The 26,750-nt window shown below is 51.6% G+C and overlaps 1 protein-coding gene and 1 long non-coding RNA gene across 2 annotated transcripts in view; one reads left to right on the top strand and one right to left on the bottom strand.

Annotated features, from left to right (window-relative positions):
- Positions 1 to 294: 294 nt before the first annotated feature.
- LOC125281160 (uncharacterized) lies at positions 295 to 7,836 on the bottom strand. Its single transcript, XR_007188249.2, has 4 exons — positions 7,221 to 7,836; positions 3,416 to 3,544; positions 3,133 to 3,310; positions 295 to 482 (listed from the first exon to the last, which is right to left on the bottom strand). It is a non-coding gene; the product is annotated as an uncharacterized LOC125281160 (long non-coding RNA).
- Positions 7,837 to 9,198: 1,362 nt separating this feature from the next.
- The window catches only part of LOC113240773 (protein kinase cAMP-dependent X-linked catalytic subunit), an 82,937-nt gene continuing 65,385 nt past the window's right edge, over positions 9,199 to 26,750 (top strand). Inside the window, exon 1 of the mRNA XM_026478181.4 lies at positions 9,199 to 9,581. Coding sequence (XP_026333966.2) covers positions 9,407 to 9,581 — 175 coding nt within the window. The 5' untranslated portion in view covers positions 9,199 to 9,406. The remainder of the gene's footprint in view (positions 9,582 to 26,750) is intronic.

Genomic DNA, 26,750 nt, shown 5'->3' with positions numbered 1-26,750 from the left:
TACATGTATTATATATCTCATATATATATTTATATATACATTGTTTATCTGAAATTCAAATTCATCTTGGCATTTAACCTAAGTATGTCCCAAATATTACATGGAGACATATTATATGCTAATATATATACATATATATGCATATTTTATGCTAATATGTACATATTAAGTATATATATACTATATGTATATTATATATATTACCTATATATATTTATATATACATTGTTTATCTGAAATTCAAATTCATCTTGACTATACATTATATTATACATACACACACACATTGTTTATGTGAAATTCAAATTTCACTGGGCATCCCGCATTTTTGTTTTTAAGATTTTATTTTTAAGTCATCGGTCATCTCTACACCCAACGTGGGGCTGGAACTCACCACTCCGAGGTCAGGAGTCTCATGCTTCACGGACTGAGCCAGCCGGGCGCCCCTCACTCTGCATTTTTATTTGCTCAGTCTGGCGACCCTACCGGGACGAAGAGGCAAAGTCATCGTAAGGGCTGCTAGGGCCATACCCTCTGTGGCTGGGCCACGCTGTCTCTGTCCCTTCCCCACACACGTGCTCACTGGCTCCGTCCCTCCTTCAGGTCTTTGCTCCAATCCCACCCCCTCTGGAAGACCTACTAGGTACGCACATACACGCCCATATCTATAGGTAAATAATCGTACATCTCTGTATGCACGTATATATGATATGGTATAAAATATTAACATACACTTATACCCATGTAATTATAGGGTTAGAGTGAAAACATATAATTACTGCCTTGTCAACGCGCCCCTCCCTCCAGCCCTCCCAGTTTGCTGTTTCTGTGTTTCCAGCCCCCTCATCGCATCCTCTCACCGCCTCTGAATGCTCACTGTCCATTGCTCCCCAGTGGGATCTGAGCCCCAGGAGACGGGGATCTCGGTCTGCCTTTGCTCTTGCAAACTCTCCTGCAATGAGCCGTCTTCCCCAAACGCCTTCACACGCCCGGGGCACATTTCCCCAAACACACCCAGAGGGGGCAGGTGCATGGGACGACCCCCCGATGTTCACTTCCTGATAATCTTCCATAACGTTTGCACACACGGATCCTCTCACTTGTAGGGTGCCTCAGGGCCCGCTGTCCTGAAAACCAACCTACACAGGGTGCTGTGTATGGTTCCCGTCACGTGGGAGGAAGGGACATGAGCTAAACCTCCTTCCTCCACTGGGAGAGGCTGAGCAACTTTTCTCGGGGGTTGGCACAGACCCTGAAGCCCCATCGTCCTACCCCAAGGACCAGCTGGGGGCACAGACTCAAGCCCCTAATGACAGTCCTCCCAGGGTAGCAGAAATAAAAGCATCAGCCCTTTACGTGACTATCAAGATCCAGGGCACAAAGGCCACATGGATATTTTGCACGCTAACATTTGCCTTTAAAATTAGCTTATGTCCTTGTAAATTATGCATGATTTAAATGATTATAAACGCACACATAAATATATACATACACACACATAAATATGCACATGGCTTCATACATATTTAGGGTTATATATATGTATATATGTTTATATACACTTAGATTTATATTTGTATATATGTTCATATATATTCGTCTACTATGTATCCATATATATTATATTGTAACATATATATTTTGTATATAGATACACACGTCTATATAAAAGTATGTATATATTTTTCCTAGACAATACAAACACAAAATGCCTTTCCTTTATGGTTTCTTAGAAAACTCTCCCTGTCCCCAAATGATGCATATTTTTTATAAATTACGTATACTATAAATTATATATATTTTGTTTTTTATTTTTATTGTTTTAAGGATTTTATTTATTTCAGAGAGAGAGCACAAGCAGGGGGAAGGGAGAGAGGGAGAAGGAGAAGCAGTCTCCCCGCTGATCGCACGACCCTGGGATCATGACCTGAGCCAAAGACAGACGCTTAACCAACGGAGCCACTCAGGTGCCCCTAAAATATATGTATTTTACAAATGCAGTTATTATTGCACGTTTTTTATTATTACCCTTTTAAAGTCCCTATTGTCATTTTGTAGTCCGTGATTTTGTTTTTAACATTCATCTTGACACGTACAGAATTGATTTTGGCACGAAGGAGCGCAGACCCAATCCTCTTTTTTAGAAACTTGAAATCACCATCCACCTGCTTGCATAACATTTCCTGGGTAAGCCCTGCTCTCTCCACCACATGCAAATGGCAGGTGCCCTCCGGGCTCCAGATTTTTTCTGCCGCAATACCAAACTATTTTTAAAGTCCGGGCTTTATCACAGGAAACCCAAGTTCCCATGTGATGACAAGTCTCCTATTCTCAGAATTTTGGAATCCCTGCTCTCACACTGGCTCTTCCGTACAAATCATTCACCTCCCCGGGTCAGGCTGTGACCTGTGTTTCCGTGGGCTGATGCTGACCCATTCAGGACTCCTACTCGCCAAGCTTTTCCCGGCAAGGTCAGGGTGTGACTTTGTCTTTGCTCACACCTCCCTGGAGTCCTTCGAGACTCCTCAACTTCCCCCTTCCGAGTCCTGCCGGGATAAGTACTGATAACTAACTGAAATGATCCGGTTCGAAGATAAGACCGGGAGATGTCCTCCTTCCTCCGTCCTGGAAATGAAGATTAAATGCACAGGTGTCCTAGCAAGACCTTACAGAACTCTCTCAATCCAATCGGTCACACCTCCAAAACCAGTTTCCAAACCTCTCCATCTGTATCTCCCAGGAAATCATTTCTCATGCTCCCAAGTCAGCTTCCTCATTATAAAAAAATGTGTGAAACACTGACAAAAAATTACAAAGGTTCTCAAAATCCACACACAGCCTTTTTGACATTTTCCTACTTTTTTTTTAGGTCATTTTGCTAGACAAGGAACATCGGAGTGTGTCATAACATTTGGATGACTGCCTATATTACTTAAAATGTAATCATAACGCCCCCCCCTTTTTTTACTATTTACGAGGAGTATAAAGATTTCCGCACACGAACAGAACAACATAAAAGCAGACACAGCCCTCTATCTGGGGTGTTGAACGTATCTCTGTTTTTCTCGATCATATAAGCTGCCTTGAATATTGGGCGTATTACTTTCCTAGGGTCACTGTAACAGTACTGACCTGACACGCATTTATTCTCTGACCGTCCCGGAGGCTGGGAATCAGATCCAGGCGGGGCCGAGGCTGGAGTCTGAGATCCAGGCGGGGCCGAGGCTGGCTCCCCCTGAGGCCTCTCTCCTTGGCGTCTCGACCCCGTGTTCTCCCCGTGTCCTCATGTGTGGGGATTTAGGGCTTCCACCTGCAAATTTGGGGGGACACGATTCAGCCCATAACCATCGCTGACGGTGATCAGAAAGCTGTCCATATAATCCCACATTTAATTTTGAAAAATAAATTCACGCACGTAAAATGACGAGACCGAAATGCACGATCCCTTCTAACAGTGTCGGGTGTTCCACTCACGGACATGGCCACTCGGAGTGTGTAAGAATTCTCTTGTCCTTGTGGGAATAGCTCATCTTTCTAACGTTAGCTGGATTAAAAAAAAAAAAAAACACAAAAAAACAGCGGCCACTTTTGTGCTTCGATACATTTCTTTGTTACTTATTAGCCACGTGTTTTCTCGCTGTGTGAACGACCCCCACTATGCCTTTTTTGCAGGAGTGTTAATTGTGCATTCATGCCCTTGGACCAGATATCAGTTTGGCTTTATCCACCACGCACGCTTCCCATCAACGTATTTTAATTTTGTTTATATTTCCATAGCTTTCTCACATTTTTGGGTAGTCGAAACTATTCCTCTATCTACCCCTGTCGTTCTATTTCTGACAAGTTTACGACGTCCCCTTCCGCGATTTGGAAAACTGGCCCCAGGGATCTTCTTCGAGTTGTATTGTTCTGATTTTATCTCCCCTTGACTCCTTGTATTTCCAGAATTTACTTTCTTTTCTTGTGGTATCTTCCTGGCATTTTTAAAGACCAGACAAGTGAGCATCTAAATACCATTTAATCCCACAGAACCGCTTCATACTAGCGTCTCATTTACCGTGGCTGGAGAAACGCACAACTCCATTGGAGACCATTTTTCTCTTGTTACTTTTTCAGGCTCCTGAGTTACTTAAAAGCTTCCGAGACTAACCCAGGAGCCAAAAGGAGTGGCAAAGCTCCTCTGACCCCAGTGATAAGGTCAGGGGATGTGTTTGCATTTTGCAAAGCAGGAGGCAACCGTGTGCATTCAATACATTTCCCATAAACCTCTCCAGCGTCTGAGAAGCAACAATTCTCATGCATATCTTGGGTGCAGAGTAAACTCAGCAAAGTCTAATTATAGGCTGGTGTGGCCCAGGCAATGCTATACCCCCGTCAATGCAAAACCTATATGGTTTTCTTTGACATCGCTCAAGAAAAACCTCCGAGGAAATAGGCACGTTTAGAGGCATTATCATTATTACTTTTAGAAGTCAGCGCTCCGTGCACGAAAAATCACGTCCGTCTGCCTTGGGATGTGTTCAGATTTTCAAACTTTTAAGTTGGCCAGACAGAGAGCCTCAGGGTTTTGCTTGACTTTGGTGATTGATGACTCATTGATCTTACTTCAATCTGCAATTATTTGAGGACTCCTGTTTCTGCCCCGGGATGACTTAACTGCTCTCAGCCCTCTTGGAATTCATGAGGTCCCCACCCAGCAAACTGCGTGTGGTGTCTCCATGGTGAAGACGTTGTTTGCATCACCGGACAGGGCTTTTCGAGGTCAGCTTCACCTGGTTCGAACACGTGTTGGGTCAAGGCATTTTTTCCCTTTTTTATTTGGAGTCTTTTTTATGGAGGGGCGAGATTGGGGCAGGTCTGAAACAAGTGAGGTTGGAGGGGTTTGGAAAGCAGGTCCCCTTTGCATGGAAATATGGCACCTCGAGCCCACACGGGCTGTTTTGCATGGGGGTGAGACACCAGGGCTCACACTAGAGGAAGGCTCGGATTCCTGTGGCTACCACATATAATTATAAAATAAGTGTCATCACCTCTGATGACTCACGGTGGGCCTGGCTCCATGCGTGGAGGCCCAAGCGCCCAGCATTGTCCCAGAACGTAACCCACGAACTAGGTTACCATGAATTCCTAACCCATGAAACGCACACAGACCCACCACGGGGCCGTCCGGTGACCAGGAACAAATGAGAACCACACGACTGCGAAGCTGGGAACTGTGAGTGCCACTCTGTTTTGGAATCACTCCTTGCTAAGAAAACGTTCATCGGCCGTCCACGAAAACACAAGCCCCAGGGCCTGCCCTTGCCACAGCGCGTCTGGGAAACAAGGAGCAAACACTCTGACCACGGAAAACCCCCCTGCTCTATCCCTACGACACAAGGGGCAACCAGTAGAGGGCTTTATCTGCATTACGGGGAGATCTAATGAGGGAAGTCTGAGACCCTAATCCTGTAAGTGCACACCTACCAGAACTTTCTGCCTGCCTCCAAAGACCAAATCCTAAGCGGACAGAACTTCAGGCATGCAGCGATAAAAAAAACCAACTTCCATCCCTGGCTGAGTCCAGAGTCAATGCATTGCTGAATTGTTGGAAGGATCTCTTTCCAGAAGCCCTGGGAAGGCCTCTTGGAACAAAGTACTGAAACCCACCATGTAAATTTCCAAAGTATGGGTTTATTTCACTGAGTGCAATACACACAGATATATTTAACTCAAAATATATAGGGGCGCCCAGGTGGCTCAACTGGTGAAGTGTCTGCCTTTGGCTCAGGTCATGATCCCGGGGTCAGGTCATGATCCCGGGGTCCTGGGATGGAGGCCCATGTTGGGGTCCTAGCTCCATGGACAGTCTGCTTCTCCCTCTCCCTCTGCCCCTCCCCTTGCTCGTGCTCTCTCTCTAATGAATAAAATTTAAAACAATATGTATATTTTTTCACACATAAATATATGCGTGTAAATATAAATTGTAATGTCTGTAAAAGTCGCTGCACGTGTCTTTTAGACTATATATATTAGAATTTACAATAAAATATATTACCATATACATTACAGAATGTTAGAATATAATATATACGTCTAATATTATATATTTAAGTTGTAATGTCTGCAAAGGCAGCCGAACATATTTTTTATTTTTTCATTATTTATTTGTTTTAAAGATTTTATTTTTTTTTGTCAGAGAGAGAGCAGAAGGAGGGGGAGGGGCAGAGGCAGAGGGAGAAGCAGGCACCCCGCAGAGCAGGGAGCCTGATGTGGGACTCCATCCCAGGATCCCGGGATCAGGAGCTTAGCCAAAGGCAGACACTTATCAACTGAGCCACCCAGGCGGCCCTGAACATGTCTTTTACAATATATATATACATATGTTAGAATTTATAATAAAATATACTTGAATATACATTATAGACTCTCAGAATAGATGTCTAATATTATGTATATAAATTGTGAAGTCTGAAGGCAGCTAAACATGCCTTTTAGAACACATATTAGAATTTATAAAAATATATTAAAATCTATAAGAAAACAGATTAGACTACATCATAGAATGTTAGAATATAACGTATCATAGGGCGTTAGAATATAATATATAATCGATAAGAATATATCATAGACTGTTAGAATAAATATATAATCTATATATCATTTATGTATATATAAGTTGTAAAGTCTGTGAAAGCAGGTGAACATGTCCTTTAGAATATACAGAATAAAATATATTAGGATCTATATTCTAGAATATATTAGGATTTAATGTATATAATATATAATATGTATGAATTGTAAACCCTGTGAAGGTGACAGTATACTTTTTAATTTTTAAGAGAGAGGACTGTCTACACACTCAATATACACACACATATATATATACCCATACAGGTGTATATATATTCGCATGTATAATATATATTTGTATATATGCATGTATCTGTATGTAATATATATGTATTTGTACATATAATATATACACACACATGATATATGCAAATACATACATTTGGGTTCCAAATGAGCAATACATATATATATTGCTACCGCCGTCACTGACTACTTTTTTTCTCTTGTATTAACACCTGCACAGGTGAGGGTGTTGACCTTCTGCTCCCTCGGGGAGGAGGCAGGATTGTTTCTTTCCGCATTCCTGAGCTCAGTACATCCCTTGCACCACAAGGGAATGCGGCAGGATGATAAAGGCGGTCATAGCCCTATAACGCCTTGCTTACCAGGATTCTTGTTCTGTGTTGCCTTTCGAGTCATAGGCTGTGGTTTCTGAAGAATGTTTATGAATCCTTCCAGATGAAAGCTGGCTTGTACAGCAAGGTGTTGCAAAACCTGCCCAGGATATTTATAGGAAGACGTAGGTCTGTGGTCAGGCTCACCGATGGGAGAGGGAGGAGTCACATCCACTCTGCAACCCAGAGTTTAATTCTCAAAGTTTGTCTGTGACCCTTTTCTGCCTGGGTGCAACTGGAAGGGAAAAGCATGCTCCTAATGGACCCAGCCTTGACCACCAACCTTAGTCACCTAGGACCATCACAGTGGCAAGGGGGACGGGGACGTGCCCCCGAGGACCGTCTAGGGTGCCCCCCATCGCTCGGCAGGGCCTGGTGGCCAGAGCGCCTCCTTGTTCCAACCCGGTGCACACGGCCTGCTCCGGGCACGCATTTTTTACATTCCAGCTCAAGATTTGGCAACAAGCAAAGACAGCAGGCCTAATGCCCGGGGAAAATGCCACCCACAATGTGCAGATGAACGCTGGCCCAAAGCTGACAGCCAGGGGCCAGAAAGCCACACCCAGAGCCAGGCTTTGATTTCCTGTGGCCCCCTCCCAGTTGGCCAAGCCAGGCAGACAGGGCCTGGTGTCTGTAAAAAACCGCCCCCTCCCCGACCCCAGGACTGAGCGGCAGGACACCCCCCCACCGCGTCCAAGCGCGGAATGGCCGAGATGCCTTCAAACCAGGTGGAGTCAGTATGTCCTCTCTTTGGAGCTCAAAGTGTGGTTCGCGGGGCCTCATCTGGGAACACCCCTTCCCGGCCCGCATTTCACCGGATGCCCGGGGACAGGGTGGCCAGATAAAAGAGAGGACGTCCAGTGAACATTCCAGTTTCAGATACGCGCTACTCATTTATTGTCTAAGTATATCCAGATATGGCCTGGGACATACACTGCGGGGGGGGGGGGTGGGACTCTCGTGGATCTGAAATTCAAATGGATCTGGGGCGCCCTGCATTTCTTCTCCAAATTGTGCGACTTGGGTTTAAACCAGTGACCCAACCAGGGGCACGTGCTGCGTTTTTGTTTTTTTTTTTTGGGGGGGTGGGGTGGGGGTGCTCGTCCTCTCTCTTAAACCTGTGTCTCCTTGTGTTTAAAAAATGGTTCTTTGGAAATACTCATGGATTCGCAGGAAGGTGCCCAGAAACGAGGGGTGCGGGGGGAGGGTCCAGCGCACTCGCGCGCCCGCCCCCCCCCCCCCCAGCTAGCGTTTTGCATCACCATGGTCCCCCCGAGAAACCAGGAAGCTGACACGGGCCAGGTTTTTATTCGCTAAACCCGGCAGCCGTCCTCGGGGGCGCGCGGACACCGAAGAGCCCGCGGAGCGACTCACCCGCCTTTCGCTCCCGTTCAGTTTGATTTTTTAACTTTACTTTTGTTGGAGCCACGCCCTCCCTGTCCCCAGCGCGCCCCGCCTCCCACCCTTCCGGGCTGGGGCGCAGCGAGCGCGGTGGCCGGCCCGCGCGTCCCCCGGGGAGCTCGGCTGGGGACCTCTCCCCCGGGGCGCCCCCGGCGGCGCACGGGGCGCGGCCACCTTCTCCAAGCCGCCCGCCCCCGCGCGCCGGCCTCTCGGATCCCGGACTGGGGCGCGGCGGGGGCGGAGCGCGGGGGCCCCAGCGACACGCCCGTCGGCGGGCCGAGCCCGGGCGGGCGCCTGGGCGGGCTGGAGAGCGCGTGGCCCCGCCCAGGCCGTTTCCGCCCGGCCCCCAACTAGCGCGCACGCAGCGGCGGCGCGGGTGGCGGCGGACGCGAGCCACGAGGAATGAACAGGGAGCCGGGCGCCCGCGGCCGGGACCCCGCCTCGCCCCCGCCAGCCCGGGCCGCGCCCCCCGCCTCGGCCGCGCCGCCGCCCCCGCCCCCGCCGCCGCCCGGGCCCCCGGGCCCGCCCCCCGAGGCTGCCGGCTACTCCCACCAGCTGCTGCTGCTGCTGCTGCAGTGAGCGCCGCCCCGCGCCCCGCCATTGTCCCCGCCGCTCCGCCAGTCGCGCCGGGCCGCGGACCGGGAGGCGGGGGACGCGCATGGGTGGGCGCCGCTAATGCCGCCGCCGCCGCGCCGCCCTCCGAGGCTGCGTCCCGGCAAGCCCGGACCTCCGCGCTCCCCGTCCCGGCCCGGCGCCCCGGACTGGAGCGCGCCCCCATGGAGGCGCCCGGGCTGGCCAAGGCGGCCAAGGCGGCCGCGACGGACCCCGATCCTCGGGAGAGCTGTGGGGAGACCCCCGACGGGGCGCCCGCGCTCTGCCCCAGCCCCGAGGCGCCCTCGCCGGAGCCTCCAGCCTACCGCCTGCAGGACTTCGACACGCTGGCCACCGTGGGTGAGTAGGGCGCGCGGGGACCCGGCCCGCAGGGTCTTTCGGCGCCGCCCGGGACGCAGGCGTCAGACAAAGGGCCGGTGTGCCGTCGCCCGGCCGCCTCCCTGAGCCGTCCTGCCCGGTCCCGTCTGCTCAGGGTCTCCGCGCCGGCTGGCGGTGCGCCCCAGGACCCTCGGGCGCTCCCAGAGTTGGAAGGTGTCCCCACCCCCAGCTCCCGCGAGCCTCCCCCACTGCCGGCTCCCTGTCCCGTGCCCCAGGAGTCTCCTGATTTAAAACTCCCCTCCTCCTACCCCAATCCCCCTGGTGCCTGTGCCACTGGACGTCACAAAACTTCCTGGGGGTCACGTCATATAGGGCGCCTCGCCCGCCCTCGCAGCCAGGGGCCCCGAGGGACAGAGGCGGCGACCAGAGGAACCTGCGCAAGTCTTCCTGGCCGGCCTCCCTCTGCCCAGCGTCAGGATGCTCCCGCGTAGACTTTAGACCTCACCAGGGGCTTGGCGGGGACAGGTGTCCTGGGGCGTAACGGGGGCGGGCGTGGCGGGGGGGACTGACGGCGTTAGAGATGGATTACCCATTTCCCGACACCGCGCGTGCTTTTCGTCTCGTGCCGCTGGAAGTTGGCATTCTTGATCACACACTGATTTCCTTTTGTCCTCTCCCCTTTGATTGTGGTCGCAGTTGGGCACCTGGACATGTAGTTTCCAGGTCGCCTGGCGCCCCTGAATCGCGAAAGTCTCTAGGATATTATGCGGCCGCCGTGACTGGGCTAGAAAATCCGCGCCCCAGGTCGGCGCTGGGTTCGAGTTGTGGGCACGACCCGCTGTGGCTTTTTAGCGACTCTTTGTTGCTCACGGGGTTTAGGAGATGGGGTGCTTGTCAGATAAGTGGGGAAGGAGACAAGCTGCATGTCACGGGGGGAGGGGGGAGCTGGGGGTGTTCAGGGAGTTTTCCTGGGTCCCCTGCCCCTCTTCTGGAAAGGAGGAAGCTGGGCAGGGAATCAGGAAGCCGGGGCTCAAGGTCATGCCCTAGGGTTTAATCAGACCGACAGGCACGGCCACATTGGCGTTGTAACCCACCGTCCGCAGAGAGGAACACTTCTCTTTTCCGTGCCCGGTCTCCCTGCGCGGCGGGAGGGAGGGGTCTGCAGGAAACCTGATTTGGGAAGGAGGGAAGGCTTCCTCTCTGTCCCTGTTAACCTCCTCATCTCCGTTCCGTCGGTCTCTGTGTCCCTCTCTCCTTCCCTCCCCTGCCCCCCCCCCGCCCCCCTGCCCCGGGACGCTGGGGCTGATTGAAAGGCAGGCTGTGCTTTGCAGGGTTGCACGGTGGGGCAGAAACCCAACCCGTGGGGTGACACCAGGAGTAGGTGGAAATACAAGTGAACAATGGAAAGTTGGTGAAGGACCCGCCGTGTCTTGGCACACAGAACCACCAATTGTCTTTTGGGCACACACATGGGTCTGTTGTCAAAGGTGCCGGGGCTGGTGGCCAGCAGGGTGTGGGCGGGCTGGTGGGCCGTCCCCGTGACCTATTGTTGTGCCTGCAGTCACGTGGGGTCCTGTGGGCACTGCCAAGTGGGCACGGGGTGGCCAGCCCGTCATCTTGTCCTTAAAAATAGAATGTCTCCTCCTCTGGGGACTGAGAGGGGTGTGCAGGGGAGGGTGACTTCTTCCACTGGTCTTTGCCTCTTGATGAAGAGGATGCTTGTTCTCCAAGGATAACTTCCTGTGGGCCCCCAGGGTGTGAAGGGAGCGCCAGACCGGGGACAGACCCAGGTGTGTATGCAAGAGACAGAGACTCAGCGTTAAGGAATCCTCAGTGTTCCCCAGCCGTCCCAGTCATGTGTCTGAGCCACAGTGTCCACCAGCCGGAGGACGGTTTGTAAGGTGCAGTGGGTTCCCGAGAGGGCTCAGTCTGAGCTCTGCCCGTGCAGTTACAGGCTGGCCTCCTCGCTGTCTCCCGTGCCAGCCAGGCACCCAGGGGTCCCGCGTGGTCCAGGGGCGTCTGTATGCACGTTCCCAGTTGAGCAGTGCGGCTCTCCTTGACCCACACCCAGAGCAGACCCACAGCACGCAAACACCCCAAACCTCTCTTTGCTTTTACTTAGCAGCACCCTCCCTGCGCCTTGGGACTTTGTATCCAGAAGGAGTCAGGGTGGAAGGGTGCCGCTGGGCTCTGCCCTTGACTGTGTGCAATTCTAACTTGCATTTCATCCATGTGGGGGGGGGGCTTGCTGTGTCCCTCATGGTGTTCATTCTGCACGTCTGCCTGTGAGCTGGGCACGCAGGGGAGGCTCCCGAGGGGGCAGAAATGCCGAGTCAGAATCGCACACACACGGTTTGTGGGGATGTGGGTATTCAGGACACGGCAGGTGAGCACACCTGTGCTTCTCCCTGATTTAGGCACGCCCAGAGTGGCTCTTAGACAGCCCGTCTGTCGGTCCGGGAGGTACTTTCAGCTCAAGACCCTGCTGCAAAGGGACGGCCGAGTCCCCGGGGCAGCCCCTGGAGGTAGAAGGAGGAGGCAAGTTGGACACAGGGCGTGTGTTAGCGCTCCAGAGGATCCGATTGCCCAGAAATCCGGACAGTTAGGAAGAAATCTCAGCTTGCGTTACTGCCAAATCTGGTGATGGCGTTGCAGAGCAGGGGAGCGACGTTGGGGCGTGTCTGGGCTCAACTACGATTTCCTAGCTAGAGAAACACGGACTCAGAGCAGGAAAGGAGTGCAAGCAAGCCCAGCCAGGATGTCCGTGTCGGTACAGTCGTGCTGGGAGGCCACAGACCATGTCCCGTGCTCCTTGGTGTTTGCAGGCTGTGCTTTGAGGGTGTGTGTGGCTGCCGGGCTGTGCCTTTTTATCTTGTGCCGTTTTTCAGCCAACACCCCCAAATTGAGGACAGAACTCATTCCCTCAGCACAGACTCGAGGCTCCCACTTCACACCTGTTATTTCCGATGGCACGTAATGCATTGGGCAAGTTGTAGTTCCTTAATCCTGAGGAGACCTGCCTTCACGAATATCTTAATTACAGACGGTTTGTAAAGTTCTCCGAATCGGTTTCCTGATAGTGGCGGGAGTGTCTCCTGCACGGGCAGTTGCCCCCAAATTGGCCCTGGTTTCGCCCCCTCTAACCTGGGCTCTTACCAAACCCCCAAACATCACACCGGCACAGCTCCACGAGGAGTGGAGTTGCAAGCAGTGTGGTGTTGCCGTGCTCCTAGACAAGCGGTCCGTCCTATGGGCGGTGTTGACATAAGCCATTATGAGGAAGTGGTTCTTGCTTAACAATACGCAGAAAATCGAGATCACCGTTTGATCCCGTCCATCCTTCACGGGCGTGTCGCCGGTAACTTGTGAATGCACGTGACCCACACTTTCCATCTGACCGCCTTCCGGGAACTTCAAAAATCGGATGACCTATTAGAAAAAGAGTATGGCCAGGGACCGAAGTCCTACACCTTGTTCCCCTTCATTTTTTTAAAATTGAGATCAAGTTCCCGTAACAAAAAAAACGAACCATTTTTCAGCAAGCCGTCCAGCCGTGTTTCGTACATTGAAAAAGTTGGCGCGACCAGCACCTCCATCCACTTCCGAAACATTCTTCTTACCTCCCCAGAGGAGACCCCATCCCCGTGAGCTGTCAGTCCTCAACCCCTTCCCCCAGCCCCCACTGATCGGGACTCTGCACTCTGTCTCCATGGACTTACCGATTCTGTGTGCTTCCTTCCACGAATGCTTTTTCTTTTTCCCTTGCCATCTCGAAGGGGGCGAGGGTCCAATGGGAAGATGCAGAGCCCAGATTTTCCCCCCTCAAGAGGGCAGAGAAAAAGCACCCGTGGAAAGGAAATAGGGGATGGAAAAGACCAGATGAGGACAAACCAGGAATAAAAAATGGACAGTGGGAGAGATGAGCAAACACATGCACACAGCCTTTGCTGTCCTGGGGTGAGTAGAGTCCCCCACCCCAAATTCATGTCCTCCCTCTCAGAACTGCAAATGGAACCTTATTTAGAAATAGGCTCTTTGCAGATGTAATTAAGTATTGAGATGAAGTTCATTGTACTAGGATAGCCTTAAATCCAATGGCATGTGTCCTTGTAAGAGACAGAGGAGGAGACATACAGACACAGAGGAGAAGCCACGTGAGGACAGAGGCAGAGATGGAAGGGACGCGGTCACCAGCTCACCAGCCCAGGGACGCCTGGAGCCCCAGAAGCTGCAAGAGGCAGTTAGGACCCTCCCCTGGAGCCTCAGGAGGGGTTGAAAGCCCTGCCCCACCTGGATCTCAGTGGTCCTGCCCCATGTGGATCTCAGAGTCCTGGTCTCTAGAACTGGGAGGGCATGAATTCCTATTGTTTTAAGCCACTACGTGGTGGCTGCCCTAGGACACCTAATGAGAAAACGAATACACCTGCCACGGGATTGCAGAGCTGACTTGTAGGCTGCTTTAGACCATGGTGCCTTAGCTCCATGAATTGGTTTCCCCAAACCCGTGGAGGTGCCCGACATCCAGCTACAAGTTGTACGATGCTTTCCACGGGTGGCCTGATCCTAGAGATAGCACGTGGGTGTGGTTAACACAGGAGAGCGATGTGTTCATTTCAGAAGACAGGGCATCCGTAACTCACTGTTTGAGGAGGGCCATCCCCAGAGCTGGGTGGAACACCGCCAGGAACTTGTTCTAATTCTACCTCTAGTTCTGCTCCCTTGCAACCACCCCCTTCCCCCCAGAGAGCAGCCAGCTGAAGCCTGCACACGGTGTCTACTTCCTCTTGTCCCCCCCCCTTTTGCAAAGCCAGGCTTTCCCGCATGGCCAGACCAAGGGGCGCCATCTTGAATCCGTTTCCACCTTAGGTTGCTGTAACAAAATACCATGAACCAGGTGGCTTTTAAACGACACGGCTTTATTTTTCACAGCTCTAGAGGCCAGAAGTCTGAGGTCAGGATGCCAGAGCATGGATGGGTTCTGGTGAGCGCCCTCCCTGGCTTGTAGATGGCCACCACCTGGCTGTGTGCTGCTACGGTGGGAAGGGAGACAGGAGAAGCAAGCGTCCTGGTGTCTGTTATAAGGGAACTAAGTTCATCATAAGGGACCCCATTCTCATGACTTCACCTAATCTTAATCACATCCCAAAGACCCACTTGAATATGTAAATACTATTTTATTGGGAATTAGTGCTTCATCGTATGAAATGGGGGGGGGGGACGACAAACACATTCCGTCCATAATACTCGGTTTTACTCCTCGTTGTGTGTTGTCCTGACTTCCCTCTCCTGAACTCCTCCTTTGGGGTACAGGGTGCTGGCTGCCCCAGCAGCAGACTTCCCTCGTCTTGTCCTAGAACCCCCAGGGGAGGACACCTCACCTCACTCCCCGTGTCTGTCTGGGACAACCCTCCTTGTCCCTGCTTGCGTCACCCACATGGGTGGGGACACGGCACTGTGATGGCGGTCTCAGATCTGCTTCCTGGGTGAGTTCCTCCTCAGCCGGGGACAACCCGGGAGGCCACCTTTGTACCTGGGAGAACCGGGCAACACATGACATGGACGTGTCCTGGCTGGGTGCCAGCAGCGTGGCCGCCTTGGGATCACCAGTGATGAGGCTTCTGACCACAGTGTTCTTTCTGAGAGATGAACGTGGTACGATTTCTCTGAAAACCACTTTCAGTCTCTGGGAGTGACACCGTGGGGCTCTCTGTGTTTCCCCCAAGGTTTTTTCAAATGACCACAACGTCATGACCTTCACCACCCTTTGGAGACTCATGTTTTCCTTTTTTTCTTTGAACTCTGTATATGCTGTTCTTGTTGGGAAGGGGAGCAGAGTACTGGGTAATCGAGGTGGGCTTTGTCGTGATCGTAGACAGGGTACCAGGCAGAGGACTGTCATCTCCCTTGATCTCACAAGGATGTCCACGAGGGGAGTCGGCTGCTGCATTGGGGGTTTTCTGCCCCCCTTCTCTGCACAGTCCGCCAGCTGTCGGCAGCTCGGCAGTCCCCTGCCCTGTGCCGTCCTCCTCTCCCACGGCGCTCGTGCCTCTTCCCCTGAAACGAAACAGAGTGGGGGCAGAGACATCTGCAGGGCTGTTTGCTAGCTGTGTGTCTCCGAGCAGGCGTCATCCCTTCATCGTCCCATCCCCCAGGAACACGTGGCTCACGATGACGTCGCAGCGCCTCACTGCGGAGCTGATGGGTTGTACCGTGGTGTTCGGCATGGCGTGTGTGCCACAGAGGGCAACTGCCATCGTCTGTTCACGTGTTCACTCATACATGGGTGGTTGGCGTGTCTGCGTTGGGCAGGGACCTTCCCGGAAAGCCTGAAAGTCCCCGATGGTGGGAAATCCCTGGGCCCCGGCCTCTCAGGACGGTAGTTGTCCCTGTTTGTGGTGGATATCGGTGGAGCTGCCCCTGAACTCCCTGCTCTCTGGCTGTGGGAGGTAATAGACAACTCAACACAGGGGTCCCTGCATCTGGAGTTTACGTTACGCCGAGAGAGGTGGATAGTGGGTACTGGGTGTGACACGTGCATTTGGTGGTTGGTTCAAGGCTGTCAGAAGTGGGGGAAGAACAGAGCAGCGCCATGCGGGTTGGAGCACCTGCGTGCCGAGGAGGGGTAGGGGCATGCTGACATGTGCGGGAGGTTATGGAGGTTATGGGGTCTGCCTTTCCCAGAAGGAGAGGTTTGGTCAAGTCCCAGAAGATGAGGAGGGGGCTAGCCATGGGGACACCCTAGGAAGACAGTGAGCACAGTGGCTGGTTCTCAGCCTTGAGCTTCAGCAGAATTCCCTGGAGGGCTTGTCCGAACACAGGTGGCTGGCCCCACCTCAGAGCCCACCGGGCATGTTCTGGAAGCTCTCAGAAGGTCACTGTGGCTGGTGTGGGACTGAGCAAGCACAGAGGGGACGACGCAGAGCTTCTGTGTGGGGCCTATCATGTGTGTGTCTTTGCTTGGGCTTCCCTGAATGTCTGTGCAAGGAGAAAGGGTGGGGGCGGAGAGAGGGTATGTTCTGTGGCGTCTCTTCTTACAAGTGGTCTGTAGGATGACGGCCCCACTCTGATGACCTCATTTCACCTTTATTACTTCCTTAGAAGTTCATCTCCAGATACAGTCACGCTGGGATTTAGGCCTTCAAGGCATGAATTTTTATGTCGGGAGGGGAACGGACACAGACATTCAGTGTGTAACAGTGACTTAGAGAACAGTCGTGGGTAACTCCCAGGTGTTTGGGTTGAATAATTAGAAAACTTGCACTGCCATCAGGCAACGGAAGAAGGGTTTTGGATGGAGCAGTGTTTGGGAGAGAAGATCCCCACATCATCACCATCACCTTTATCAGTGCCTCTCCCTCGCACCTGCCCACATTCTACCTTTTCCACCATATTGATCATCTTAACCATCACTATCATCACCACCACCATCATCATCGCCAACCCGTCATCATCACCACCTTCATCACCACCTTCCTTTCAGCACCCACCCACATCCTATCGTTTCTACCATCTCTCTCACCAACACCACCATCATCATCATGGCCGTCATGGCCATCATGACCACCATCACCATCATCCCCAACCCCATCATCATCGTCATCACCACCACCACCACCTTCATCACCACCTTCCGTTCAGCACCCACCCACATCCTATCGTTTCTACCATCTTTCTCACCAACACCACCATCATCATCATGGCCGTCATGGCCGTCATGACCACCATCACCATCATCCCCAACCCCATCATCGTTGTCCTCACCACCACCACCACCTTCCTCACCACCTTCCCTTCAACACGCCCACATCCTACCACTTTTTTCCCATCGTCAGCGTGATTTCTACCATCATCATTTCTGCCACCCGTAAAACTTTTTCTTTGAAGTTCACATAACAGAATTGTTTTATAGTGAACAATGCAGGGGCATTTAGCACATCCACGGTGTGTAAGCATCCCTTCTTTCCATCAGTCCCCAAGGAACACCCCGTACCCATCAAGCAGTCACTCCCTGTTCCCCTTGCCCTTGACTCCCACCAATCTACTTTCTGTCTGTGTATATTTGCATATTCTGGACGTTTCATAAGAATGGAATCATACGGTGTAGAACCTTTTTTAACTGGTTTCTTTCACTTAGCCTGATTTTGAGTTTCATCTGTATGTCTAGTATGTGTCAGTAGTTCATTCTTTCTTATGACTAATATTTCATGGAATGGATAAGACGACATTTTGTGTATCCTGTTCTGTGAGTTTGCTTTAAAGAAACAAAGTGCCAGAGATGGGGCGGCTTCAACAATAGACATTTATTCTCTCCCACTCGTGGAGGCTGGAAGTCCAAGATCCAGGCGTGGCCAAGGCTGGTTCCTCCTGAGGCCTCTCTGCTCGGTGTGTAGACTCCGTCTTCTCCCTGTGCCCTTACATGGTCTTCCCTCTGTGCGTGTCTGTGTCGTAATCTTCTCTTCTTAGGAGGACACCAGCCCTGTGGGATCAGGCCACACACCTCAGTGACCTCATTTTACCTTAGTCACTTTCAAGACCCCATCCAAAGATCGCCGCGTTCTGAGGTCCTGGAGATGGGGATGTAAACGTAAATTTTCTGTGGGGGAGGGACACAATTCAGCCCATGACACCTGTGAAACTTCTAATGCATCAGATGATACCTCCATCCCTTTGGAGCTCCCATAATGCAGTATTGAAGCGTCACCCCGGGTGGATTTGGCTCATCCGCTCGGAGGGCTGAAAGCAGGATCCTTTTGTGGCAAAGGACAGAAGACTATGGTGATAGTGTAAAGATCAGCTCTCTGCTTGTCCTGGCAGCACCTCTCCCTGCCGTCCTGTCATGCATCACCACCCGCCCACTGCCCTTTCCTTCTCTCTGGTCATTGGTAACTGTCACATAAAGGTGTCAGGACTTAAGTAGTGCCCACCACAACCCCTCAACTCTACTCGTTCTTTGGTCATTGCAGTAGCACCTTTCCCAGACCTCTGCCTGGGCCGTGGGCATTCTTTCTTCCTGGAAAAGGGAGAGCCCCTGTGAATGAGAGGTGTTGCTCGTTCCCGGGGATGCTGTGTGCAGCTCCTGGTTCCCAGATGCCACATGTTCCAGTGGCTTTCCCGGGGCACTGCGCGGATCTCCTTCACGCTCCACCGAGAAGGGCGACCCTGCATCCCATCTGCTGTGATGTCTGTGTGACCGGGTGTATGCAACCGGGTCTCTCCATGTCTTAGGAAGTCACCTTGGGTGACCACGCTGGGTCTTTCTAAATCTGTTTATTTTTTTTTTAAGAATTTTTTTTATGGTAGTGATATCACATAAAATTCATCATTCTAACCAGTCTGAAGTGTGCACCTCAGTGACATTAAGTAATTCACACTGTTTTGCGACCCTCACTTCCAACACTTTAGCGTTTCCCCACACTGAAACCCCACACCCATTAGAAGTGACCCCCCGAGAGTCTAGTGTCCTCTAAGCCTTTTTCTGACCCATTACCTCATCCCTGTTTCATGACCCGCCTTTCTTATTCTTCTCCTATTGGAGGCTGGTCCCCCGTCACTGCTCAGGAACAGGGTTCCGAGCATTGAAGAACCAACGTAGTGTATAGGGTTGGTGCTCAGGTTCCTGGGTTGAGTGATTGGGACAGAAACCCTGCCTCTTGGCCACTCTTGCTCCCATCTCTGTGGTCACTAAATGGGGCATAGTTTCAGGGTGCATGTGCACCTGGCTCTCCATCCCGCCATTTTCCCCGCACAGTCCTTGAGGAGGCATCCGTGAAGGGCTCCGACCCTGAATGGTCCTTTGCTAGGATGTGCTTCTCCACATACCTTGGCAGGTGCGTGTTGTGTTTTTCTCCGTCCTTTGAGGATGAGTGCGGAGCTTCAGCCTTGAGCACCTGTGTCTCCTGTCCTCTGGGCATCAGCCAGGCAGTAAGCACACCTCACCAAAGCCGTCGTCGCCATCATCGTCGTCATCACCACCATCATCACCACCATCATCATGGCGACCATCCATTCCCAAGCATAGTGGAGGTCCATCACTTCAGGGATGGATGGTGGTGGTATTTGCCTGGATTTGGAGCTAATTCCGTTCGGAACACCTGGAGCCTTTCTGGCTATGTTTGTCTTGAGGCTGCTGAGAGCCTTCGCCCCACCCCACCCCTGCACAGGACACCTTGTGCTAGCCCCAGGGTTAGGGAGTTGGGGCTCAAGGCAGGGTCGCAGAGGCAGCCCACTGCAAGGTTATCTTCACTTGCTCTACTGCTCTGCTCCCTCTGTGGACTTTGTCCCCACATTACTGTCCTACGGCGGCTCTGATGAATGATCCTACGCCTAGTGGCTTAAAACAACACACATTTTTTCAATCCCACGGCTCTGCAAGGTAGGAGTCTGAAGGTGAGTGTTAGTGGGTCAGTATCAAGGGTCAGCGGGGCTGCGTTCCCTTCCAGAGGCTCCCTGCTTCTTACAGCTTCTAGATGGCCGTCTGCCTTCTTTGGCTTACGATGCCTTCATCCGTCCTCTAGGACAGCACAGTTGGGTCAGGTCCATCTCATGCTGCCATGTCTCTGTCTCCGGTTCTTCCTCCCCTCCCTCTCTCGTCCTTGTAAGGACTCACCCACATGACCAAGGATCATTTCCCTGTTTCAAGTCAAGTACTTAGCATCTGTAAGTAGCACCTGGAAACTCAGTTCTCCCTTCAACGTATTCACGGGATCTGGGGATTAGGATGTCAACGTCTTTTGGGAAAAAGGCATTATTCTGTGCACGCCACCCGCTTCCTGTCATGTGCTGTGCTTGCCTTGCCTTAGAAGTGGCTTCTGAGAGTGGGGTTAAGAAAGTGGGGTGGGGTAGGTGGCTGCACTCCAGCCCCGCTGTGCCCTTGTCCAGCTGCACTGACTTCCATCTGCGGACAAACCACATTAACAATAAAAAGCTCTTCCATTAGGAGGAGAGATGCTAGCTCTGATTTGCTATGCACGTGGCTGTAAGTGTGTGTGTGTGTGTGTGTGTGTGTGTGTGTGTGTGTGTGTGTGTGAGAGAGAGAGAGAGAGAGAGAGAGACAGAGACAAAGAGGGGGGAAGACAAGGGATTCATCGAGTTAACTGCCCAGCTCACATCTGTGCCCTCCTCTACCTGGCTGGAACCCTGTACGAGGACTCATTGCCCTCCCTCTGGGACTCATCCTCTGCGCGGGGCGTGCAGAACCAGTTCTCATGTTACAGGGAGCCCCGGACGTGGGATGGCTCAAAGCTGGAATGACAGCCTTACCTTCTGGAAGCTTGAGTCCAGCCCCAAATGCACGGTCGGACGGGTGGCTCTGGACCAGGTACTGGGAGCTCTGTCCAGGTGGCCACATGGCATCCCAGAAGCAGGGCTTGTGTCCACCTGGAGGAGCCAGATAAGGAACACAGACACGTGATTGTTTGCAGGGAATCTTGACCTTGCTGATTAATTCAATAACACATGCACGTTTTTTCTTTTGTAAGCTTGGCAGGCTCTTTTTTCCAAGTGAGCTCGTGCAAGGATAATAAAGCCAATACTATGAAAGCTTCTAGGCAGCTAATTCCGGGAGCGTTCTCCCTTGCTTCTCACGGGGAGGGATTTCCGATTGTACGCTGGGCGGGGTGGACTGGATGGTACACTTTGGCTTTACCATCAGGGCACTTAGGTGGGAGTCCAGTTGGCATTTGGAGTACATCTGAATCGGACAAAACGTGACAGACACATCGCCACTGATGCATTTGAAGTTGTCCAGCGACTTCTCCATTGAAGCATCCTGAGTTTGCAAGGCTCACCCCAGTGGAGCCCCCTGTATTGAGGGTGGAAGGGAGTGCTCGTTCCAGGGGGGAGATTCCTTCCTCCTGTGGCACAGCTGGTTCTTCCTCCCCGTACACTCCAAGGAGGCCAAGTGGAGATTCTTCAGGGTGGGAGGCTGGGCACGGCCCTGAGCATCCTGTGTCCTGGTGTAGGAGTTTCGTGTAGGACACTTGTGGACGATCCTTCTGGCCCCTTAGCTCAGCTCAGGTGTCCAGTGGCCCCCTCCAGCACCTGTTTGTGCCTTCCCATCCCGCTCGGTGCAGGCAGCCTGCCAAGGCTGGATCCTGGGCGTCTGGGACCCTACCTAACTGGGCATTTCCGTGTTTGAGAGAGACATCCACCTTGGACACAATGTCTTCTGTGCTGACCTTGGTTACCCCCTTCTCCACTTGGAAATCCATACTGCTTTTTCCGGCAGGTAACAGAAGAAAGAGGCTGCCCCACAGACTCCCTGCTAAAATGCACAAGGTCCCACCAGGCAGTCACACCCGGTGTCACCGTGGTCTTGAACAGGTGTCCTGCCCAGGCATTTGGGTCCTTGTCTTGAGGTGGTTGGTTTGCAAATAGTTGTGATGAAGCAGCCCATCAAGGAGGTTCGCCGGGCAACCTCCAGAGAGCTCTTTTCAAGTGGTTGACAATTAATTTGGTGGATGATTTCATGCTGCTGGATCATTATCTTGGGAGCCACTCCACAGAACAAAGGGCTGTGCAGATGTGGGGCTGGGTGTGGCTGGCCAAGCGCCGGGGCTCTGGAGAAAAAGAAGGCCTTTGTCACGCTTGGGGCCCCTGGGATCTGAGTGGGGAGGGCAGCCAGAAGCGGGGCTGGGTGTGTGCCCGAGCGTGCATGCGTGTGGCCGTACGTGCTCACGTTGGCGGCGCGTCACTGGGCAGTCCCCCAAGAGGATACTGAGCCAGCTGAATGTCTGGGGACAACTGCAGAGGAGGAAATCATTCTGCAGAGCTCGGAAAATCCAGGAAGGGCATGAAGAAGACAGACTGCCTAGGATGTCCTCTTCGCAGGCACTGGACTCCCTTATCATTCCTCCTTAAGAAAAAAGTAGTCGATGTAGAAAAATAAATCAGTAATGACTCCCTGTTCCCCAGATAGTCGGGTCTAGTTGTCAGGTGATTTGACTTAGGAAAGCTTTTCTTTGCTCGATCCTTAAATAGTTCAGTATTTTATTCTGATGACAAATTTTGGAATCTCACTTGTATTGATCTGTCCAAAGAACCAGAGTCGTCTTTCTTTGATTGTTTTTTTTTCTTTCTTTCTCCTCTGTCGATTTCCTGTTCTTCATTTCACTGATTTCTACTTTCATTTTCGGTCATTCTTCTGCTTGCTGGTCTGGTCTTTCTTTCCCTGACTTTTCCTTCTGTAGTTTTTTCTTGCTTTTTCAGCCTTCTGGATTGCTCTAAGTGTTATGTGTGTTCTCGTACTTGGGTTTATGTTATTCTCTCTGTAGCTCTTTCGTGTTGTTCACTCTTCTTTCTTCAACTGTCTTGTTGTGAGCACCATTCTGAGTGTAGGGTGGGGGAGCCGTGAAAGAAAGGACATTGAAACTCTGAGAAATAGCTGAGAAATCACCATCCATCCCTTCTGTGTTCCAGCCGCCTTCGGGGCAGCCCAAAGGAGTTGGGAGTTCAGCCTCGAGTTTGTCGTATGCTTGGGGCCCGTGGATTCTTGTACGTGGCTTCCTCACCGGTTTCTGTCTCTCTGTCCCAGCTGGTACTGGTGCAGCTCAGGCTCCCCTCCTCCAAGTCACCAACACCCTTGACTGCCTCTTCCTCTCTGAACAAGCCACAAACCTGAGTGTGAAGAACACAAGTCAGCAGCGACCTGCTCTAGAAGCGTGTCCGGTGAATGCGCTGCATTTCAGTACGGCTGCTCTGAGTTCCGAGGGCTTGTCTTCCTTCAGAAGGAAAAGTTGAGTGACGCCTGGGTGGCTCAGATGGTGCTGCGTCTGCCTTTGGCTCAGGTCATGATCCCAGGGTCTCACATTGGGCTCCTTGCTCGGTAGGGAGCATGCGTGTTCCTCTCTGTCGCTCTCCCTGCTTGTGCTCTCTCTCTCTCTCTCAAATAAATAAGATCTTAAAAAAAATAAAAAAGGAAAAGTTGAGTGACAGTGCAGTGTGGATTGAGTGCAGTCTAGGAGTTAACTAGAGAACGCCGTGCTCTCGGCAAAACCATCAGCGTGAAGGTTTGATAGGTGGCTGCGTGCTCTGGATTCTTCACCTCCTGCATCACCATGTGGGGGTTCCTGACCTTTATGGAGGTGAAAACCTACTTCTTTTTTTTTTTTTTTTTAAGATTTTTATTTATTTATTTGATAGGAGGAGCAGGCGGAAGGGCAGAGTGAGAGGGAGAAGCAGACTCCCCGCTGAGCAGGGAGCCCGACATGGGTCTCAATCGCAAGGCCTCTTAATTTGTTAGCATAGAAAAGACTTCGTACCTGTAACGAGCATCACATGGTGATAGGAAAACGTAAAGCAGGATTCTTATAAGATTAGCGATTCAGCAAAGGAGTAACTCAGTACAGCGAAAAGCAGTGGTGTTGAATATGGATGCTTGACGGAAGGCAGATTTCCCAGGGAGGAGGCGGTAAGACAGGGTGAGTGGCTCATCAGGACTCTTGAAGAAACTGAATATTGTGTTTTCATTGACTTTATTTTTTCTGGCATTGAACTTGACTTCCTAAAGGGGTGGCATGTAGTTGTTCGAAATAGGTCTGACTTTCCAGTGACCCGCTGTGATTGGGCTCTCGTGTAAATGTGCCTTGGATCGCGAACATACTCTGTGGCTCCGGCTGGGTGAGAGTCAGGCATGGGACATAGCAGACGGACCCCTTCCTTGTTTTCTTGGTTCTTCTTGGGATCCCAGTGTGCTTGATATCTACCTGGCTGGCCTGTGTCGTGACAAGATGAATGATGGATTCATACCCTAATCTAGGGACATGGGGGATTGTTTCTGGTTTCTCTCTTGGACCCTCAGGCCCCTTCCCTCCCGAAGCCTCCTGGGGGATGATGCAGGAGTGCCATTGTCGTTGGAGGAGGAGGTTTGAGCTAGCGATGGGAACTGGATATCTCTGGGGATGACGGGGGCGGGAGGGAAGGGTGGAGGGAGATGGTTGGAGGGAAGCACATTGTCATCATGTGGTCCAGGGTGCCTTGGATCCTGGAGGAAAGGTGGTGGCTTGAAGTGGAAACACCAAATGGAAGGCTTTCTACATCTGCTGTGATGTGTCCACCAACGTGTTCTTTGCTCAGGACTTTGAGGATGTCCGGATTTAATATATGGCGCTGTGACATGATCACAAAGTAAGCACTATTCGAGAATGAAAAGGGCACATTGTACAACCTGACGAACAAAGCGCTTGTGTGCTTGGCGGAGCAGAAACTAAAAAAAACGCTCATCTTACATCTTTGCCGTGTTTGCAGAATGGTGCCACGTGCAAAATACTCCATTTAATACCTCTTGAGAGAGCTTGTTGGTTGCATGATGGGTTGTACAAGTGAGGTCATCACTGAGACCAAGGTGGTTCTCCAGGTGGGGTCTGGGGACCCATGGGCTTCCTGGAGAACCTTCTAGAGAGTTCGCAGGTCAAGCCTCCTTTCATAGTACCATGAAGATATTAGCTGTCCTTCTCTCTCTCCTTCTTGCCTGTGTGTGTGGCGGTTTCCGGAAGCTCCCCGAGCTGGGACGGTATCACCTCTGACCATCACTGGAGTGTCCTTGCTTGCTCTTGTGTTTTAGACATTGCTGCTTTCCTTGCTAATATGGTTACTATCTCCCGAGAGCAACGCCCACAAGCACACAGACATTGGTTACGGTCCTCCATCTGTTTCTGAAGACCTTGCCAAAGAATCTTGAGATCAGGGTGCTTGAGAACCGGTGCTTTAAACCAATGCCCCAGTCTAAGAGGGTCTTGATGCAGCACCCACAGTGACTGATTCATGGTGATTCCTGTATCCGGGGAGTCTTCAGAGAATGAAATCCCTCATTGTGCCCCAAGAACACGGCTTGAATTCTCATTTCTCAACTGCACCCAAGTGAAGTGGTCGCCTTGTTCAAAATTGAATCCTACTAACGGCATTGCTTCTGTGGAGCTCTGGATGTCCCCATTGCGGTGTAGGTTTGGGTTAGCGTTGCAGAGGCATCGTTGAGGCTGTTTGGAAAGTGGTTATTAGCACGTCCCATGTGCAAGGGACTGCAGACTTTATTTGGGGGACATAAAAAGTATAGGATGCAGTTTACATTTCCAAGAAGCTTACTAATACAGATAAGTAAGAAAAGGTCAGTGTGTTAAGGATTGTAATTAAGGTGCCAAGAAGGAACTAGGATCTGATAGCAGATGTTCAGGGCTGCCTAGGGTTTTGGGTAAACACAACTGCGGAGGAAGCAGGCAGCTTCTGCGCGCTCCAGGACTAAGTTCTCCTAATGCTTTCAGAGCCCCCAGCCTCACTCACACGTGGAAACTTTCTGAGTCACTCTTTCTGGTATCCGTCTCATTGGTAAATGGGAAGAGACCGCAAACCCGGTGTTTATCGGGAGGTTACACTGTGTGAGGCATGGAGATAAGTAAAGACATGTGATCCCAGGAAAAGCAGATAATTCAGGGCGCCTAAAGAGAACACTGATGAAAACAAAAAGAGGAACACAGGAGACATTTAAAAAATAACTCTTACTATGAGTCCTGTGTTCAGGGAAGTTTGAGAAGATACCATTCCCATCAACAAAAACAGGATGTGACAGTGAAACAGAAACAGTTTTCAATAGAATTGCTGAAAATTTAAATAATTGAAAAAGAAAATTCCCCCAAATCAAAGGTGCTGTTGTTCATGCTGGTGACTTCAGTTATCACCGTGGAGGTGTTGGCTCCCACATGCACAGCTCATATCTAGACCTTTCTCTTGAGTGAGCTCTGGAGGGCAGTGTCTCCAAAGCAATGCCTGTTGCGGGTTCCATGGCTCCCTGGAAGCTAGGAGGCCCGTTGTCATACCTTCCTGCAGTTGTCCTAACAAATCCCTGCAAACCTGGTGGCTTACAGGAACAGAAACATTTTCTCCCCCAGCTGTGGAGACCAGAGTCTGAGATCCAGGCGGGGCAGGACCACTGAGATCCAGGTGGGGCAGGGCCATGTCGTTCCCAAGGCTCCAGGGGAGGGTCCTTCCTGCCTCTTCCAGCTTCTGGGGCTCTGGGCATCCCTGGGCTGGTGGCTGCAGCCCTCTCATCTCTGCATCCATTTTTCACGTGGCTGCTTCTCTGTGCCTGAGTCTTTCCTCTTCTGTGTCTTACAAGGACCCCTGTCCTTGGATTTAGGGCCATCCTAAAGCACGATGATCTCTTCTTGAGATCTTTGACCTTATCCACAGTGCAAAGACAGG

This window comes from Ursus arctos, chromosome X, assembly GCF_023065955.2.
Source record: "Ursus arctos isolate Adak ecotype North America chromosome X, UrsArc2.0, whole genome shotgun sequence".
NCBI classification, from domain to species: domain Eukaryota; kingdom Metazoa; phylum Chordata; class Mammalia; order Carnivora; family Ursidae; genus Ursus; species Ursus arctos.
This window is presented reverse-complemented; position numbering and strand designations above follow the sequence as displayed.